Here is a 19,827-nt window from a genome sequence, read left to right on the forward strand (position 1 = left end):
AACCAAGAACGAAGTGCTCGTATTAAAAAGGTTGTAAGAACAAGGATGTCGCCTTTCGCCGCTACTGTTCCATCTGTTCATAGAGGAAGCAATGATGGAAATAAAGGAAAGGTTCAGGAGTTAAATTAAAATTCAAGGTGAAAGGATCTCAATGATTTTATTCACTAATGACATAGCTCTCCTGAGTGAAAGTGAAGAAGAATTACGTGGCCTGCTGAACGGAATGAACAGTCTAACGAGTACAGATTGAGAGTAAATCGAAGAAAGACGAAGGTAATGAGAAGTAGTAGAAATGAGAACAGCGAGTAACTTATCATCAGGAGTGATGGTCACAAAGTCTTTAACTTCATAAGTTAAGGAATACTGCTACCTAGGCAGTAAAATAACCAATGACCGACGGAGCAAGACGAACATCAAAAAAGCAGACTAGCTATGGCAAAAAAGACTTTCCTGGCCAAGGGAAGTCTACTAATATTGTAGTGGGACGCGAAATTGAAGCGTCACCCTTCCACCAGTGTCAGCCCAGTTTGCAGGTGAATATAAATTTAATTTAGTGTTTTGTTTATGTTTTTTGTAATATTTGTAATGTTTGTGAATTAACTAAAGTTTTGTATTTATTTTTATGTTTCATGTACGGAGAGGGCGGCGCAACGAACGGAGACAGCATCTTCACTGCCGGGACCAGAGAGAAAATTGCTGGCCACTATATGTCGCGGGTCGACAGCCAAAGAGCAATAGAAGATCCTGAAACCGAGTTGTTGCGTCGTGCTTCTAAAAACTGAAAAAATAAGAATTTGTAATGTTTCTACAACAATGACGTCATAGAAAGTTTAATCATGTTGTAAATGTTCAGTCCTATCTTGTCAAGACTCAGGTTCAGGTCTATATGTAGTATATAGGAAGATAAAAAACTAGTGTATACTACAAAAGTTTAAATACGTGTTCCGAGAATTTATTTATGAAGAATTATATTAAGGAAGAAGCATTACTGATTTATTTGACAAGATTATTAATTTTTGACAACGTTGATCGCGAGTTTGAGTCTTAAAAGTTTATTCAATGTGGTTTTAATATATATTAAAGCAGATAACTTGTATTAATATAATTTCTGAGAAGAAACAAACGACATCTAAATTGAAAAAAGTTTGTGCAAACCAATAGGACTGAGTGACGTAAATCTGCGCATACGACTCAAATGATGATGTTTTAATTACAGTTTCGTTCAAGAACCATTCAGAGACAACTTTAAAAAGAATTTAAATAATTGTGAAGTGTTTTGTAACTGACATAGGTGACGAAGTCTGCACATGCTCATATGTCAAAAGAAAATCATTTATACAAAACTTACGTCGTTACACTACAATATCAAATACCGGCCTTGATTTGACGAAGAAATTTATGGGAATGTATGTCTGGAGTACAGCATTGTGTGGTAGTGAAACATGGACCGCGGGAAAACCGGAACAGAAGAGAATCGAAGTATTTGAGATGTGGTGCTAAGACGATTGTTGAAAATTAGGTGGACTGATAAGGTAAGGAATGAGGAGGTCCTACGCAAAATCGGAGAGGAAAGGAATATGTGGAAAACACTGATAAGGAGAAGGAACAGGTTGATAAGATATCTTTTAAGACATGAGGGAATGACTTCGATGGTACTAGAGGGAGCTTTAGGGGGCAAAAACTGTAGAGGAAGACAGAGATTGGAATACAACCAGCAAATAATTGAGGACGTAGGTGGCAAGTGCAACCCTGAGATGATGAGGTTAGCACAGGAGAGGAATTCGTGGCGGGCTGCATCAAACCAGTCAGAAAAAAAGGCCTCTTATACCTTATACGTTCGTGACTGGAAACGTAAAGTAAAGGAAATTTATTTTCTCTGTTTCTCCTGATGGTTGGACGATAATGGTCTGAGAGATTTTCTATTTCTGATATGGTAGTCTGCCTTGGCCACCAATTGCTTTGCCACCATAGAGTTTTTTTTCCTGTCGTGTCCTTGCAGAGTTTCCTAAGTCTTGGTTCCATTCTCTTCTGCACATGTCCTACTAATTCCATTTTTTAATTTCACTTTAATCACGGGGTTTAGCAGCTGAAATACTAATGAATCCTTTAGAGTCAAAATCACCAATGTAGTAAGTGCATCGCACACCACGTCTAGCAACTGAGGTACTAAAATAGAGACTACCCCATTTATTCCATAACAACACTGAACCCTTCAAAGTTTTTGTCACATTTGTGTTCATTTACCTTTTGACACAACCTTGGCAGTGTTTTGTCAGGCATCCATAATCGAACATCTTGCCTGTAAGTACAGAGGTACTGTGACAATTCCATCCAGCGATGTATAAACTTTCTTCTGTCAGGTTCCGTTCAATACAGCAATAGTATCAGTAGATTAATGAATATCTAAAATTTGTTTCACTACCCTTTGCACAGATGCTTTGCTGAATTCTGTTAGGAAATTATGGAGACGTTTATAATCCGTCTCAAATTTGATAGCTGGCGTTGGGAGATCCGTGATAGTGCTTTTCTCCCCTTCATGACATAAGCAAGGCGAACGTTCACTTGTGTTGTGCATCTTACAGGAGATGTCTTTGTACATTTCATTACTTTAAACATTCCATATTTTATTATAATTTTGCTGAACATGCCGTTTCTCTTGTTTATCTCCTCACTAAAGGTAAGCGATTTTTCACTGTTGCAGTACTGATATTTAAGAACAGACAAAAACATTTCTCAAAGGTTGCACTTGCTAATTAAAACTTAACCGTCTTTTTCACCATTTACAACACCAACGTCTTGTTTATTTTCGGTAAGACGTTTCAACCTGCGTTTTGGGGCATTGCCTTACGAACTTTTAGGCCTGACCTCAGTTCACTGCCGCGAAACAATTTCTTCATTTTTACGATTTCCAATACAAAGAAATTTTCTGGTGTACTGAAGAACGGGATACAGCCCGTCGGCTTTGACCAATGAAGTCAGAATTTGCGAGATATCATTTACTACACAGATGTAACAGCTGAGAGGTGTGTCCAGAAACAAAGGAATACAGGAGAGAAGCAATATGGTAGACATCTATCAACGCCAGTAGTATTTTCACTTTATTGATAAGGATGTCGCTTATTTGTGTCCTGGTACTTCTGTAGAAAATAAAGGGGAAAAAAGTGATAGAAGTAGCGGTAGCATGGAATACCTCACGTGAAATATATATGAGTTGTATCTCTAACCTCAGTCGAGCTGTATAGATTAACTGCAGTACGGGATACAAATTTAACGTACGTCGGTTTCTTCCTGTTCGTTAGCATTAGTATGCTGTTGTTCAGTTGAACTATGTAGGTCAACTGAAGAACTGGATATACGAAAACGAGGAAATCGACGTATGTTAAATTGGCAAACTACTCGAAGGCGCAAGAAGACACACATAAAATTTGTATCCCGTACTTCAGTATGGGGTTAAATATTTTTTTTTTTTTTTTTTTTTTGTGTCTTGGACGCTAATAGTATCGAGTGAAAGTCGTAGCCTTGTTAGCGACGTCAAGAAAATCAACAGCACTGAAATTTGTATCCCATTCTTTAGTTGAGCTATACTGGTCAACTGAAGAATAGTGTAGTAGTACAAGCGAATGGGAAGTAACGACATTTATAATATCCGTATTCTTACTTCAACTGACCTATATAGGTCTACTGAAGAATAGGATACTAGTGGTACCGAAGGCGAGAAATAGCGGCATAAATAACATTTGTATCCTGCTTTTCAGTTGACCTATATAGCCATATCACATCAGTGTTACATATATCGCTCTTTTCGTCTATCTAGCACCTGTATCCCGTACTTCAGTTAACCTGTATATGTCAACTGAAGTACAGGATTCAAATTTTACGCGTGTCGTTCTTTTCGCCTTTAGTAGTGCTAGGAAAGGGAAGAAGAGCAACAGCTGAAAAATTTATATTACGTACTGCAGTTGACGAAAACATAGGTAACGGTGTAATACAGTAATGAAATACGTCAAAATAGACAAATGCAGTAAAACAAAAAAATAAAAAACTGAAATTACCCCACGGATACTCCACAAAAAACCGAAGCTAGCCTAGAAAGACATCCACAAAAATCACATACCCACATATACAAGAAACACAGCATTATGAAAACAGACACACACACACACACACACACACACACACACACACAACATCCATCCCCATCTGAAATTAACTAACAAATTTTGGACGATACTTTTGCCCAACACGTTTAAGAAAACACTTAAATGGACAATATGTATCGGGTACACTATGCCTCCATGAATATTCATCTAAGTGACTGTAGTGTCGCAATCCGTCATTTCCCCCTCCCTACAACAGATTTTATAGCTGAACAATAACCTTCTATGTTATTTGTGCAAGCCACAGTGGATAAAGATCTGAATTCAGTATTGTGATTAACAACAAGATGCTGATAACCACTATTCCTCAGGTTCCTATATGAAGAAAAATCATCTGAGATCACTATCGGAACCGTCTGCAACATGATCTTGAATTAATGTGACCAAAACTTCCTTCGTTCGATTGGGAACTACTTTAAGAACTACATCGTTACATTCTTGACCTGAAACTACAGCCCACCGAACCCATAATCCTACCGGCATGCGCCAAAATGCGACTCGTCGATTTCCACTATAGCATCCGGCCTCCCCAATGGCCCTCTATACTTTACGTTTTTCCCACAAACTTCCCTACAATAAGAGTGCCAATCTACAAGTGTATGCTTACTCACAGCCACACAGGTTACCTTAGACACCAACAGTATGTATTTTTTATGATATACCTCAAGGCGAGCTTAGATTTCGCGAAACATGTTCCGCGTCTAATGGACCGACACAACCGATCTTTGCTGCATCACCAAACGAATAAGTCGTGAATACGTCGAGCAGACACACTTGTCAGACGCATATGTTCGCCGCACTCACGACATCGAACATAATCGGCCACAAGACCACACATTCTAACAATCGAATTGTGGCCAACATGTCAAGCCCATAGCCTCCTTTAAATAATCCAGATTCAGTTGAATACATAAATCCATACCTATAAACAAAAAACTAAAAATACTCCTAAAATAAAAAGCTATTAGTCCAAATTATCTCAAACTCAAATCCATACCTACAAACGAAAACGAAAAACTAAAAATTCTCCTAAAATAAAAAACCATTAGTAAAAATTATCTCAGAGACACTAAGAATGAATTTCAAACAACCAATTATTTAAATCAATGCACACGAAAAAAAATTTACGCATTATCTAGCGCTCTTATTTAAAACCACAATCAATTTCTTTAATGTACAATGATGGCGCTTCTCCGTAGCAGACAACCGATTTATTATCTATGGCTGGAAAGTAGAGACATTAATGTCTATGGGCAACCTATGACGTCATTGGTCAAAGCCCATGGGTTGTATCCCGTGCTTCAGTAGACCCAAATTTTCGACCGCAGTGAAACTTCTTCGTTTTTGGCATTTTACGATGTAAAACGGTTAAAATAACATGTTCACAACACGAACGCATGCGAGAAGCATAAGTTAAGTCAAGCAATGTCCTTGTGTCGACAGAAAAATTGTAATGAAGCAACAGTTGATGTGTTCTTCATGGATATTACACAGACTAGTTGCTATGGAAAAATTGGCCCCAAAATTAAATAACATGATATTGTAGGCAATTGTGACAGCTAAGCATTGACGCACCGCATATCCTGTAGAAAAGCGTTTAAACAAGAAAATTATGAATTACACAAAAGATACATATTTTTAGAATCGGGCAGAAAACAGTATCTTAGACAATAAAAAAATGCTACTTGTTAGTCTCTCATGATAACCTGGCCTCCTTAAATGAAGGCCAGTAAAATTTTACGTGATCATAAGGTCAGCAAGTGTACTTCATCAAATGCTTACTGGATGGAGTTATTAGTGAAACGTTTTGCGAGTGCTTGGCCAGTGTGTCAGAATTTAATGCAGGGAGAGCTTGGCCTCGGTGGGTTTTAAGGCCGGGCGGATGGGATCGGGTGCGGAGGTGGAGAGTGGCAGCGCCGTTTATCAGCGGCCTGGCGTCCGGGCGGCGGTGCGCCATCACACAGGAATGCAATTACCCGGCGGGAGGCCGCAGCGCATCGCCCTCCGGTACACCGTTGGGGGCGTGGGTGGTGGGGGGGGGGGTGAAGTGGCGCGGGAAAGGGGGGGGGGAGGCGTGCAGGCGTCGGCTGCGGCCGGTAACCGCCAAATATGTGGCCGCGCTGATTGACGCAGGTGGTGCCCTCGCAGGACAAACGCTCTGACCTGCGTCTGGACTTCTGGCTGGCAGCACTGTGCGCGGTACCATTGCACATAAGCTAAGCGCAATGTTACAAGCCTTTCAGTAAGGAAAAAGAGTGTTGTGCGTAGCAGAAGTCAGTGGATACAAATCCCTCGCACAGATATCTCCGTAAAGCAAGGAGGGCCGTACCGACGGAGTGGAATGGCCAGATCCCACCAAGTGCGGAGGCAGTTAATTGTTAGCTGCTGCCTCTCGCTATGATACGGAGTGAGACACTTTAACACTTGTCTTTTCAGTGGAAAATACGGCAACATACTGGCGGTTTTTACGACTTATTAACCAATTACCCTTTTTACACAAGGTGAGAGGCGCTTAAATATATTCGATGTCTCTTTCTCCTCTCTTAAAAACATACACACATACAAATCATTCTAATGTACATTCAGAAATTCGTTTGTGGAGTTAATATTTCAAGATAATTTTATTGTCCTTTACATTCTCTACATCTCTGGGTACGTTGTCAAATACCGGGTGAGCAAAAAGTCAGTATAAATTTGAAAACTGAATAAATCACGGAATAATGTAGATAGAGAGGTACAAATTGACACACATGCTTGGAATGACATGGGGTTTTATTAGAAATAAAAAAAATGTCTGCCTGATGGCGCTTCATCTCATCAGAATAGCAATAATTAGCATAACTAAGTGACAAAGCAAAGATGATGTTCTTTACAGGAAATGCTCAATATGTCCACCATCATTCCTCAACAATAGCTGTAGTCGAGGAATAATGTTGTGAAGAGCACTGTAAAACATGTCCGGAGTTATGGTGAGGCATTGGCGTCGGATGTTGTCTTTCAGCATCCCTAGAGACGTCGGTCGATCACGATACACTTGCGACTTCAGGTAACATGAAAGCCAATAATCGCACGGACTGAGGTCTGGGGACCTGGCAGGCCAAGCATGACGGAAGTGGCGGATGAGTACATGATCATCACCAAACGATGCGCGCTAGAGATCTTCCACGCGTCTAACAATATCGGGTGGAGCGCCATCCTGCATAAACATCGTACGTTCCAGCAGGTGTTTATGAGCCAGGCTGGGGATGATGTGATTCTGTAACATATCGGCGTACCTCTCACCCGTCCCGGTAGCAGTTACAAAACCAGAATCACGCATTTCCTCGAAGAAAAAAGGCTCGATAACTGTAGATGTGGTAAATGCAACCCATACCGTGACTTTCTCGTCGTGCAATGAAGTTTCCACGACAGTTCTAGGATTATCGGTAGTCCAATTTCTGCAGTTGTGGGCGTTGGCAGACCCTCGGAGCGTGAAATGAGCTTCGTCAGTCCACAACACGTTACTCAACCAATCGTCAACTTCCGCCATCTTTTGGAACGCCCACACCGTAACTGCCTTCCGCTTCACTACATCGCCAGGTAACAGTTGATGATGCCGTTGGATTTTGTACGAATAGCATCGGAGGGTACGCCTAAATGCCAACCAAATAGTAGTGTATGGAATGCCGGTGCGACATGCGAATGCACGAGCGCTGACTTCCCCGTGCAGAGGCGAACCCGCTACAGTCTCCATTTCTTCCTGAACTGCCTTAGCAGTATTACGCCTTGTGCTCGGTCGGCCACTTCGGGGTCTATCGTCTAAACAACCCGTGGCTTCGAAATTCGAAATCATTCTCACCACAGCTGCATTTGTCAACGGACCTTTACCCGTTCGAATCCCCTTCCTATGGCGATAGGAATGTAACGCTGAACTAGCACATTCCCCATTCTGATAATACAGCTTTACTAAAAGCGCCTTTTCAGGTAACGTCAACACGCTGCGACTGCTGGCGCATCTGATTCTCTCTCTCTTTTTTTTTTTTTCTTTATTGTGATTTTAAACACCTTATACAAAGGCGGGCTGTCAGCAGCACAATACGCCGCTCTTCAGCCTCAAGTTTGACAACAAGTGACACATAAAGGTGGCACAGAGAAGACAGTCAAAACGGTGGGCAAAAAATATAGACACTAAAAATCGAAAAAACATGGAGCCGTTCACGCTGGACGAGAAACAGCACTAACACTAGGCGACACGGTGCACAGAATATGGATGATGGCGACGGCATGTGAACGGTGGTGGCGTGACGGCGAACAACACTACACACAAACGAAGGCACACACACGAAACACTGACGGCGACGATCTCCGGCGCGCGAATGTTCACTGAGCGTGTACGAGTCTGGGGACCTGCCAAGAGTGGTGGTGGAGGAGGAGGAGGAGGGGAATGGGAGAGGGGAGAGCAGAGATGCCATGGGCAGAGGATAGAGGGGGAGGGAGGAAGGGGGAGGGGAATCCCAGGGGAAGAGGGGAGGAGGAAGGGGGGAAAGGAAAGAGAAGGGAAGGGAAAGAAGGGAGGGAGGGTGCCGAAAGGAAAGGACACAGGAAGGGAGGGAGGATCAAAGTTGATAGGAGGTGTAGATGGAGGGGAGGAGGACATCATCAGGGAGGGGGAGCTGGCGGAAGCCACCTTGGGAGAGGGTAAGGAGGGTGGAGAGATAGAGACCGGGTGGGATGTGGGAATACAGGCATTTATAGGTGTGGAGGATGGTGGAGGGGTCCAGACCCCACGTACGGCCAGAGAGGAGCTTGAGGAGACTGAGTCGGGAGCGTACCTTGGCTTGGATTGTCCGGAGGTGGGGAGTCCAGGAGAGGCGACGGTCGAGGGTGACGCCAAGGTACTTAAGGGTGGGAGTGAGGGCGATAGGACGGCCATAGATGGTGAGATAGAAATCAAGGAGGCGAAGGAAGGGGTGGTTTTGCCTACAATGATCGCCTGGGTTTTGGAGGGATTGACCTTGAGCAACCACTGGTTGCACCAAGCGGTGAACCGGTCAAGATGGGATTGGAGAAGGTGTTGGGAGCGCTGTAGGGTGGGGGCAAGGGCAAGGAAGGCGGTGTCATCGGCAAACTGGAGAAGGTGGACGGGGGCTGACGGCGGCGGCATGTCCGCCGTGTACAAAAGGTACAGAAGGGGGGAGAGGACGGAGCCTTGGGGCACACCGGCAGAGGGGAAAAAGGTGTAGGAATCTGTGTTATGGATGGTGACATAGGAAGGACGGCGGGAGAGAAAGGAACCGATCAGACGGACGTAGTTAATGGGAAGGGCGAAGGTTTGGAGCTTGAAGAGGAGACCGGAATGCCATACGCGGTCATATGCACGTTCGAGGTCCAGGGAGAGAAAGATTGCGGAGCGACGGGAATTAAGCTGTTCGGAAAGGAGATGAGTGAGGTGAAGGAGAAGGTCGTCAGAAGAGAAGGACGGCCGAAAGCCACACTGGGTAACGGGAAGGAGGCGGTGCTGGCGGAGATGCTGGTGGATGCGACGGGTGAGGAGGATTCTCTCTCTCATTACAGCTCCTTTTATACACGATTGTCATGCGCAGTCACTGACGTTTTGCTGTCCAGCGCCATCTGTCGGACATTTTGTGAACTTTGTTTTTTTTTTTTGTTCTATTAAAACCCCATGTCATTCCAAGCATGTGTGTCAATTTTTACCTCTCTATCTACATTATTCCGTGGTTTATTAAGTTTTCAAATTCATACTGACTTTTTGATCACCCGGTATATTGACGGAAAAAAAGCGCAACACCAAAAAGAGATGTGCGACATAAAAGAAAGTTGTAGGAGTGTTATCATATCTGAAACATGAAATCCTTTACAACCACTATGAGAATGCAAATCAGTTTTGCTTTAAATACTAGACACAGTGGACCTATACGTGGAGTTACGGTCTGGGGTGCGATTTGGTACGACAGTAGGAGCACTCTCGTGGCTGTCCCACGCACCCTGACTGCAAATTTGTACGTCAGTGTTGTGAGTAGACGTGTTGTACTACCATTCCAGGGGGTGTTGTCCAACAGAGTAACGCTCTCCCACATACCTCTATTGTCGCCCTACATGCTCTACAGAGAGTCGACATGTTGCCTTGGCCCGTTCGATCATCAGATCTGCCTCCAATCGAGCACGTAGGAGCACGAAGGAAAATCTATTTGCTTAACAAGAGTGATAGGGCACAAATCGCAGAATATCTGAGTGACCACCATCAAACGTTCATTTCTGAGGAAGAGGATGTGGAACAAAAATGGAAAAAATTCAGAAACATCGTCCAGTACGCCTTAGATAAGTTCGTACCGACTAAGGTCCAAAGCGAGGGGAAAGATCCACCGTGGTATAACAATCATGTACGAAAGGTGCTACGGAAACAAAGAAAGCTTCACCATAGGTTTAAGAGTAGTCGAATCATAGCTGATAAGGAAAAGCTGAACGAAGCGAAAAAGAGCGTAAAGAGAGCAATGAGAGAAGCATTCAACGAATTCGAACATAAAACATTGGCAAACAATCTAAACAAGAACCCTAAAAAGTTTTGGTCATATGTAAAATCGGTAAGCGGATCTAAATCCCCTATTCAGTCACTCGTTGACCACGATGGCACCGAAACAGAGGACGACCGAAGAAAGGCAGAAATACTGAATTCAGTGTTCCGAAACTGTTTCACTGCGGAAAATCGTAACACGGTCCCTGACTTCAGCCGTCGCACGGACGCCAAAATGGAAAATATTGAAATAAACGATATCGGAATTGAAAAACAACTGCTATCACTTAGTAGCGGAAAAGCATCCGGACCAGACGAGATACCCTTAAGATTCTACAGTGATTATGCTAAAGAACTTGCCCCCTTTCTATCAGCAATTTATCGTAGATCTCTGGAAGAACGTAAAGTACCTAGCGACTGGAAGAAAGCACAGGTCGTTCCCATTTTCAAGAAGGGTCATAAATCAGATGCGAATAATTATAGGCCTATTTCACTTACGTCAATCTGTTGTAGAATAATGGAACATGTTTTGTGTTCTCGTATTATGACGTTCTTAGATAATACAAATCTCCTTCATCATAACCAACATGGATTCCGCAAACAGAGATCATGTGAAACCCAGCTCGCCCTATTTGCCCAAGAAATTCACAGTGCCGTAGACACTGGCGAGCAGATTGATGCCGTATTCCTGGACTTCAGGAAGGCATTTGATACGGTTCCGCACTTACGTTTAGTGAAAAAAATACGAGCTTACGGAATATCGGACCAGGTTTGTGATTGGATTCAGGATTTCCTAGAAGAAAGAACACAACATGTCATTCTTAACGGTTCAAAATCTGCAGATGTAGAGGTAATTTCGGGAGTACCGCAAGGAAGCGTGATAGGACCTTTATTGTTTACAATATACATAAATGACTTAGTTGACAACATCGGTAGCTCCGTGAGGCTATTTGCAGATGACACGGTTGTCTACAAGAAAGTAGCAACATCAGAAGACTCGTACGTACTCCAGGAAGACCTGCAGAGGATTAATGAATGGTGCGACAGCTGGCAGCTTTCCCTAAACGTAGATAAATGTAATATAATGCGCATACATAGGGGCAGAAATCCATTCCAGTACGATTATGCCATAGGTGGTAAATCATTGGAAGCGGTAACGACCGTAAAATACTTAGGAGTTACTATCCGGAGCGATCTGAAGTGGAATGATCACATAAAACAAATAGTGGGAAAAGCAGGCGCCAGGTTGAGATTCATAGGAAGAATTCTAAGAAAATGTGACTCATCGACGAAAGAAGTAGCTTACAAAACGCTTGTTCGTCCGATTCTTGAGTATTGCTCATCAGTATGGGACCCTTACCAGGTTGGATTAATAGAAGAGATAGACATGATCCAGCGAAAAGCAGCGCGATTCGTCATGGGGACATTTAGTCAGCGCGAGAGCGTTACGGAGATACTGAACAAGCTCCAGTGGCGGACACTTCAAGAAAGGCGTTACGCAATACGGAGAGGTTTATTATCGAAATTACGAGAGAGCACATTCCGGGAAGAGATGGGCAACATATTACTACCGCCCACATATATCTCGCGTAATGATCACAACGAAAAGATCCGAGAAATTAGAGCAAATACGGAGACTTACAAGCAGTCGTTCTTCCCACGCACAATTCGTGAATGGAACAGGGAAGGGGGGATCAGATAGTGGTACAATAAGTACCCTCCGCCACACACCGTAAGGTGGCTCGCGGAGTATAGATGTAGATGTAGATGTAGATGTACCGGACATCACCGGACGACAACTCGAGCGTCATCCACAAATAGCATTAAACGTCCCTGTGTTGAGCAATTGACTCCAACAGGCATGGAAATCCATCCCACAAACTGAAATCCGTCATCTGTATAACATAAAACATGCACGGTTGTACGCTTGCTTCCAAGATTCTGGCTGTTACACCGGTTCTTAATGTACCGGAGCCCCACACTTGAAATGAATTATCTTGCACTTACATTAAACTGTGATTTTGCAGTATTACATAAGTTACTTAGACAAATGCAATCCCGAAATTTCATTACTCGTCATTAATTACTTTTTGGTGCTGAGACTTATTTTTGATTGTATATTTTTACACAATTTTGCAATATCTGTACTGTGCAGTGTCTGACTAGTACTATGCTTACATTTCCGAAGGACACTGTGCAGTAATATTCAGAAACTGCAAAAAAAACATTGCAAACTTGTATGACATGCTCAGCAAGGCACACACGAGGAGAATAAGATGACATGAAAGGTGAGAGAGCATAGGAGATGAACACTGCGACATATAGAAATTTGGATCGGTCCAAGAGGCGCGGATGGCCACAGGGCTTAAGACGACTGCTAGCAATAAACGGGATATCTAAGTTCGTGTCCAGGTCCGGCATGATTTGTAGTATGTCACTAATGCAGAATACGAATACATTTCTTTAGATATTTTCATGGATCAGTAGCTCTCTCGTTTCCGTGCCGTACAAGGGCTTACCGATGGATCGTGTAAGTCATTTCTCCTTTTTTATGAAATTTATGAATTTTATTGTTGCTTTCATGCTGTGATTGACTGCTGAAAAGTAGGGAAGTATATGTAATGTCAGGTGGTTGTCATTATATCTGTGTTGTCTGCAAAAACCCTAGTTTTAATTCCAACCATTATCCTTATTATACGCTTTTGCGCAACAAACACTTTTTCCTCAGTGACGTGTTACCCCAAAATAAGATGCAGTAAGACGTTAGTGAATCGAAAAAGGAAAAGTGCATCATATGGCGCTCAAACACTGAAAACTATGACGATTTCAGAATAAACTTGGAGACGTACATGTGTTCTGCTACCCTTCGTCTTTCTATGTTCTGCACGCGAAAAGAAGCTGTTCTTTTGGCCCACGATGGTAAACACACGATCTGTTACAGCGTCATTTCTGCAGTGTCTACTCGTCAAAGTGAACTAAACTACGCCCGAACAGGCCATGAAGGCCCAACGGCACCGACTGGCCGCCGTGTCATCATGAGCCCACAGGCGTCACCGGCTGCGGATATGGAGGGCATGTGGTCAGCACAGCACTCTCACGGCCGTATGTCAGTTTCCGAGACCGGAGCCGCAGCTTCTCAGTCAAGTAGCTCCTCAGTTTGCGTCACAAGAGCTGAGTGCACCCTGCTTGCCAAGAGCGCTCGGCAGACCGGATGTTCACCCACCCAACCTAGCGAGGTGGCGCAGTGGTTAGCACACTGGACTCGCATTCGGGAGGACGACGGTTCAATCCAGCACCCCCTGTAAAAGAAAGCCTGTCTACGTAGTGCGTGACGTCACAAGATGGCTACACACATAGTCCCTTCTTCAACAGTTTCACGGAACAGTGCTTGTGAATAGTCGTTCGGCGAGTTACGCGTCAGTTTAGTATTATAGTGAATGGTGTTCCTGCGTTAGTGTACGTGATTTGGTTGTTTAGTTTCTGTGCACTAAACTGGTGATCTGTTTTTCTTTGCTGTGAAAATTTCGTTGCCTGCAAAATGCCGTATCGTTGTTGTGTGCCGAATTGTAGAGGAAATTACGACGGTGGACCAAAAGTAACCGTGTTTAAATTTCCGGAGGATGAAGCAACGAGGAAGAAATGGTTGTCACGTATTCGCAGACATAACTTCACTCCTTCTTCAAGTTCAAGAGTAAGTATTTGTTTTGTTTATTTCTTAAAAGAGGTTAAGTGTGCTAACACAGAATAGGCACTTATGCAGTAAGGAAGGTCAGCGACATTTTGACTAATAGATCTTAACTGAATAAGTGCCGAACTAAATAGCGTTTCGTTTTCTTGCCCTGGCAATTCTACAGTTTAGCTGGTATAGGTTATATGAATTCTGTAAGTTCAACCAGTATAGCCTAAGCACAGTCATACTTACGTAGTTAAATATCTCAGTATATCTTTATACTTACTGTTTATGCTGCCTGTTGTTAGGAATAAAAGTCGGTTTATAATTAAGTACGTGCACTTAAGATACAGACGACTTTCGACGTATTCTGCTTCTGTATTTAGTGTTTCTTTTTGCTGTAAAAGTCTTTAGGAAGTTGCCTGTTCAAAAACAAGTAATGTGGTTTACCCAGAAATTGAAAATGAAGTAAAAACAGTGTCTCAGTCGCTTGTTTTTAATAAATTATTGGTGGGAATTTGAAGTCATTGCAAGGAATGTTACTATTAGGGAATATAGTAGGCTTTAGACTTAACAGTGAACCATAGACAGGAAAAATGAATGAGTACATGAATGGATTAACAGGCCATCACAAAATGCAAAGGGAGAAACTGTGAAAACATATAAAAAATACTTGTGGATTTTACAAATTCTTACTTTCTGGGTCTGGAATTTCAGATACATGCCAGTGACCTACACAGCTGTCTTATAGATACACAGCTACAGTACTTGAAAGCAATTGTGTGCTCATGTTTAGCCTAATAGGTAGCACATAAGTGGCAATGTATTAGTTCATCATACTGTCAGTTTTTATGTAAGTTATGAACTGATATCAAAAGCAAAACAGTGTCTATCTGATAAAAAGCACTACCTTTAAGTATTTCATAGTTCTAAAGGTTACACAGTGTGACAATTACTTTGTATTATTCTGTTACTGTGTCACAGTTGCTTCTATGGATTACACCTGTGTGAGTTTGGTGTCATCATGCTTTCTTGTGTCCGAGGTGTGTGTGTGGGGTGGGGGGGGGGGGGGGGGGGGAATACAGCAAGACATTAAGCAAAAGTCCCACCCCTCTTGTGAATATATGAGCTTCAAGGCTAAATTATAAAAAAAATTGTCACTGTTATTGAATCATGCTACAAACATTAGTCAATGTTTGTAATTTTTGATGGGGAAAGTACTTTCTTCATTTCACCATCTCTTTAAGAGCTTGTTGCCATGACATGTAACTGCATGTGTTTTGATATTGAAGTGTTATTGTTTTATAGAGTTACTATGCCATGGCCACATTTATCACTTGAGTATTCTGCATTTTAGTTGGGAGTCTATTTGTATTTTAGAACTAGAAACTAACTTTATATTCATAAATTGTTTTCACACTATTAATATTGTCATCACATTCAGTTGTAAGCACAGTTTTCATTTTTTATTCATTTTTAATTACAGGTATGTCATGTTCACTTCCACAAGGATGATGTTATTTGGGAAACACAAATTGTGGATGAAAGGACTGGTCAGTTATTAAGAGCCCCCCTTCTCAAACCACGTTTGAGACCACATGCAGTTCCATCACTACTCCCAAACTGTCCTTCCTACCTTTCAAAGGAAGAAAGTAGACGTGAAGGGCCAGAGGAGAAAAAGCAAAGGCTTGAAAATGAGCAGTTAGCTGCAGCGTTACAATATAGTTTAGCATCACAGAAGGACTATGAAAACACTTTCAGCTTCAGTTCTTTAGAAGAGTTGATGTTGCGTACGAAGGAAGTGGATTTGCCCAACGAGTGGAGTGTGATCGAAAAACACAGTGATTTTGTTTGTTTTTTAAAGATAATAAGAAATCCAGCACCATTAATCACACATTCTGTCGTTATAGATAGTAATTTAAATGTTTCATTGTTTAAGAAAGATGTACAAATTAAGACATTAGGAAAAAGATCTTTTCCTGTAATTGTAACCAATATCCATGAAATTGTCAGTGTACTGCAGGAGTTTTCAGACACAGATTGTGGGCACTCAGAAACTTCTATAGATAGTATTGTAGAGATAGTGAAAGACAGTCTAGGAGTGCTGAAAGACAGTTTACAGGAGAGTGAAAAGGAGATGGTAGACTTTATATATGAACAAGTTAGTCTCATAAATGTAAAGAAATTTAATCATAGGTTTAGTTCTACATTTATGATACTGTGTTGTTTGCTATTTTCCATTTCATCTCATGCTTACAATTTTTTACGTAGCAGCTCATTAATGAAAATGCCACATCCAAGCACTCTGCGTAGGGTCTGCAGCAAATTTAATGTGAATCCATCTCACGAAAGGCTTGGGGGAAGTAATTTCCTGTCCTATGCAAGACAGAAATTTCAATACTTGAACAGCAATGATGTCAATGTTGTTTTGAGTGTAGATGAAATTCATCTAAATTCTTATTTGGAATATAAAGGAGGTAGTGTTTTGGGCATGTCATATAACTCGGAATGTGCTGCAAATTCAGCATTTGTATTTATGTTGCAGAGTGTCACGTCTTTGTACAGGGATGTTGTTCACATTTTACCGGTGAAAACCATTTCATCTAATGCATTATACGATGTGCTACTGGCCATAATAAATGGCCTTGAACTAATAGGCTATAGGGTTTTTTGTGTGGTAACTGACAACAACAAAATCAATAGCAAAACCATGTCAATGTTTTCTCTGGATAAAGCTGTTAATATAGTTTTTAAACATCCATCTGATCCTAATCGCCCACTTTTCTTTTTAATTGATGCCGTACACATTGTTAAATGCATAAGAAATGTGTGGCTGAACCAAAAAAATGATGGTAAAGATATGTTTTATCCTCAGTTTCCAGTTAGAAAAGAAGTGGAAGAAAATAAGTTTTCTGTAGCTTCTTTTAAAACACTGAAACAGATTTATGACATAGATTCCAGTTCTTTAGTAAAATATTGTCACACATTGTCTCTCAAATCACTTTGCCCTACATCATTAGAAAAACAGAGCATGAAACTAGTGCTGCAGATATTCAATCGACATGTGTCAGAGGGCCTTGAGGTAGCTAGTGATAAATTTGATTTGAGACATGCACCATCAACAGCAGAATACATTCGAATAATAACAAAATGGTTTGATGTCATGAATGTGAAATCAGTGTTTAAAGGGAAACACAAACAGAATCCTTATATGGATCCGTTGACAACTGATAGCGTTTCTATGCAATTTTTGCTAGATTTTCTAGACTGGCTTGATGTGTGGAAAGCAAAGGGTTTGTCAAGTGGGTTTCTCACAAAAGAAACATTTTTTGCTATTCAGCATACAACATATGCCGTGGTAGAGATTGCTCGATACTGTACTGAAGAGCTAGGTATGAGCTATTTACTGACAGCCAAGCTACAAACAGATGTGCTTGAGCGGCGTTTTGGAAAGTATAGACAGCTTGCAGGTTCCCAATACAATGTTTCAGTGACACAAGTCTATGAAGCAGAAAAGAAGCTTCGAATTCAAAGTGTAATGCCTTTAGTTTTATGTTCTCCTTCCTATGGCAATATCACAGTAGGGGCCATAAAAAATTTTATGTTTTCTGAAGTTGAAGAAACAGACACATTAGACATAGAAGTCAGTGTAACTCAAGACGATGTTCTTTCAGTGAAAGATATTGCAACGTCTTTAACTTTCATTGCAGGCTACTGTGCTCATGCAGTGATTAAGAAGCTGAAATGTGAGAGTTGCCTTAATGAAATTGTGATTGAAAAGGAGTTGCCAATAAACGAACATTTTAGTTTGATACAGAGACTTGATCATGGAGGACTAAAATACCCATCAGACACTATTTTAAATATGATTGTCTACACTTATATTGTCATCAGCAAACTTCTCAAAGAACATGAAAGAGATTTTCTTGCCTGTACGAATCAACGTGCTATTGCCTGTGCAGTAGCACTTGCTACTCTTCACGAAAATGACTTTTTATTATTTGATGGGGTATGCTGCAATGGACATTCATCCCAGGCAATAATGAAAAGTGTTGTTTGGGTTGGTGTCAATATATTTTTAAACAACTACTGTAAAAAGGTTAATGGAAAAAAAAATTCAAAAAACACTCAGCGAAAACTGCAAACTCTTACAACATAATTTTGAAATCTTTATCTTAGATTCTTTTTAAATCATTAACACAAAACCTGTCATCAGTAATATTGCCACATCAACAAATGCCTCTTAAGCTGAACTAGTCAGGTTAATCTGAAACTAGTCAAACTTACCAAATTGCAACTTATGGCTGAGAGTTTGTATAAATATTTTAATATACAGCTGCTAACAGCTATCAACACTAATATCCTAACGTGAAATTTTTATCAAAGAAATTAATCTTTAATATAAAGAATCTTACACTAATTCTTTCTCAGTTGAAGTTGGGTGGTGAATGATACATACAGGAGGGAGGGGAGGGGGTGTGGGAGGCAGAGAGAACCAATAGTAATCTTGTTATAGTATGTGAAACCTAAAAATCATTTCGCTTGCTTTTCCGAGTATGACTTAAACCACTTCTTTGCTGCATGCCTTATTCATAGTATTTCTAATTTGTGTAATAAAGTTATGTGGCCCAACATGGCACATGCCTTTGACAAAGACAAGACAATGCCATTTTGATCACCTTCCTTTATTATTTTGAGAAAAACTTACACAAACTGTGCTATAGCAGACTCCACTTTTTTTGCAAACAAGGTTAGTTTGTTTTGGTGATAAATGGAAGACAAGAGCAAAATTGCTCTATAGTTCTCTACATTCTCTGCAACACTTTTCTTTGTATACTGAAGTTATTACTTTAGCTTGTGATACATGTGAGAAATCTGCCAATTTGTAATGATTCATTAATTGTTACTGTTGAAAAAGCTACTATAGTATTTATGCATTCTTTAGGTAGACAAACTTCGATTTCACGTAGTGTTCGTGGTGTTCCTCTGTCTTCTACTACTGTCACTGTTATGAGTGCAGATGTGCATGCTGTGACAATTGCCCCTCTTTTTCTGAGTTTACTACTTTCTCTGCAGCTGTTATAACTGTTGTTCTCTCAACATTTTCTTATGTAGATCATGTTTGCATATATTTTACTACCAATACAAATGGAGAAGCTGGTGGGGGAGGGCTTTGCAGTACTTTCATGGCCTGTGTGTATAATGATTGGCAGGTCTCCTCATCTAATAGTAATGTAATTCTGGAACAGCTCTCACTTCTGTTACAAGCACTATTGAGTGCCACTAATCCTCAGGTTGACTAATTACTGAGCTCTTTAAATAGATGCTTGCTCTGTGCCATAAAGTGCCTTCTTGTTAGCTCATCTTTGCTGAGGAGAAAAAATCTGAGGTGGACTCTCAGGTATGCCCTTCTGTTGGCTTTTTGAATATATTTGTTTATAAAAGAATATTAAAAAAGCTTAAGCCTGTCACAATTGCTTTTCACTCAC

At 41.2% G+C, this 19,827-nt stretch overlaps 1 protein-coding gene across 1 annotated transcript; it reads left to right on the forward strand.

Annotated features, from left to right (window-relative positions):
• Window positions 1-13,985: 13,985 nt before the first annotated feature.
• LOC126237260 (uncharacterized) lies at window positions 13,986-18,511 on the forward strand. The gene is made up of 2 exons (XM_049947189.1): window positions 13,986-14,359; window positions 15,825-18,511. The coding sequence occupies exons 1-2, from the start codon at window positions 14,207-14,209 to the stop codon at window positions 18,495-18,497; spliced, it is 2,826 nt and encodes a 941-aa protein (XP_049803146.1). The 5' UTR covers window positions 13,986-14,206; the 3' UTR covers window positions 18,498-18,511.
• Window positions 18,512-19,827: the final 1,316 nt, after the last annotated feature.

The sequence above is a fragment of the Schistocerca nitens genome, chromosome 1 (genome assembly GCF_023898315.1).
Source record: "Schistocerca nitens isolate TAMUIC-IGC-003100 chromosome 1, iqSchNite1.1, whole genome shotgun sequence".
NCBI classification, from domain to species: domain Eukaryota; kingdom Metazoa; phylum Arthropoda; class Insecta; order Orthoptera; family Acrididae; genus Schistocerca; species Schistocerca nitens.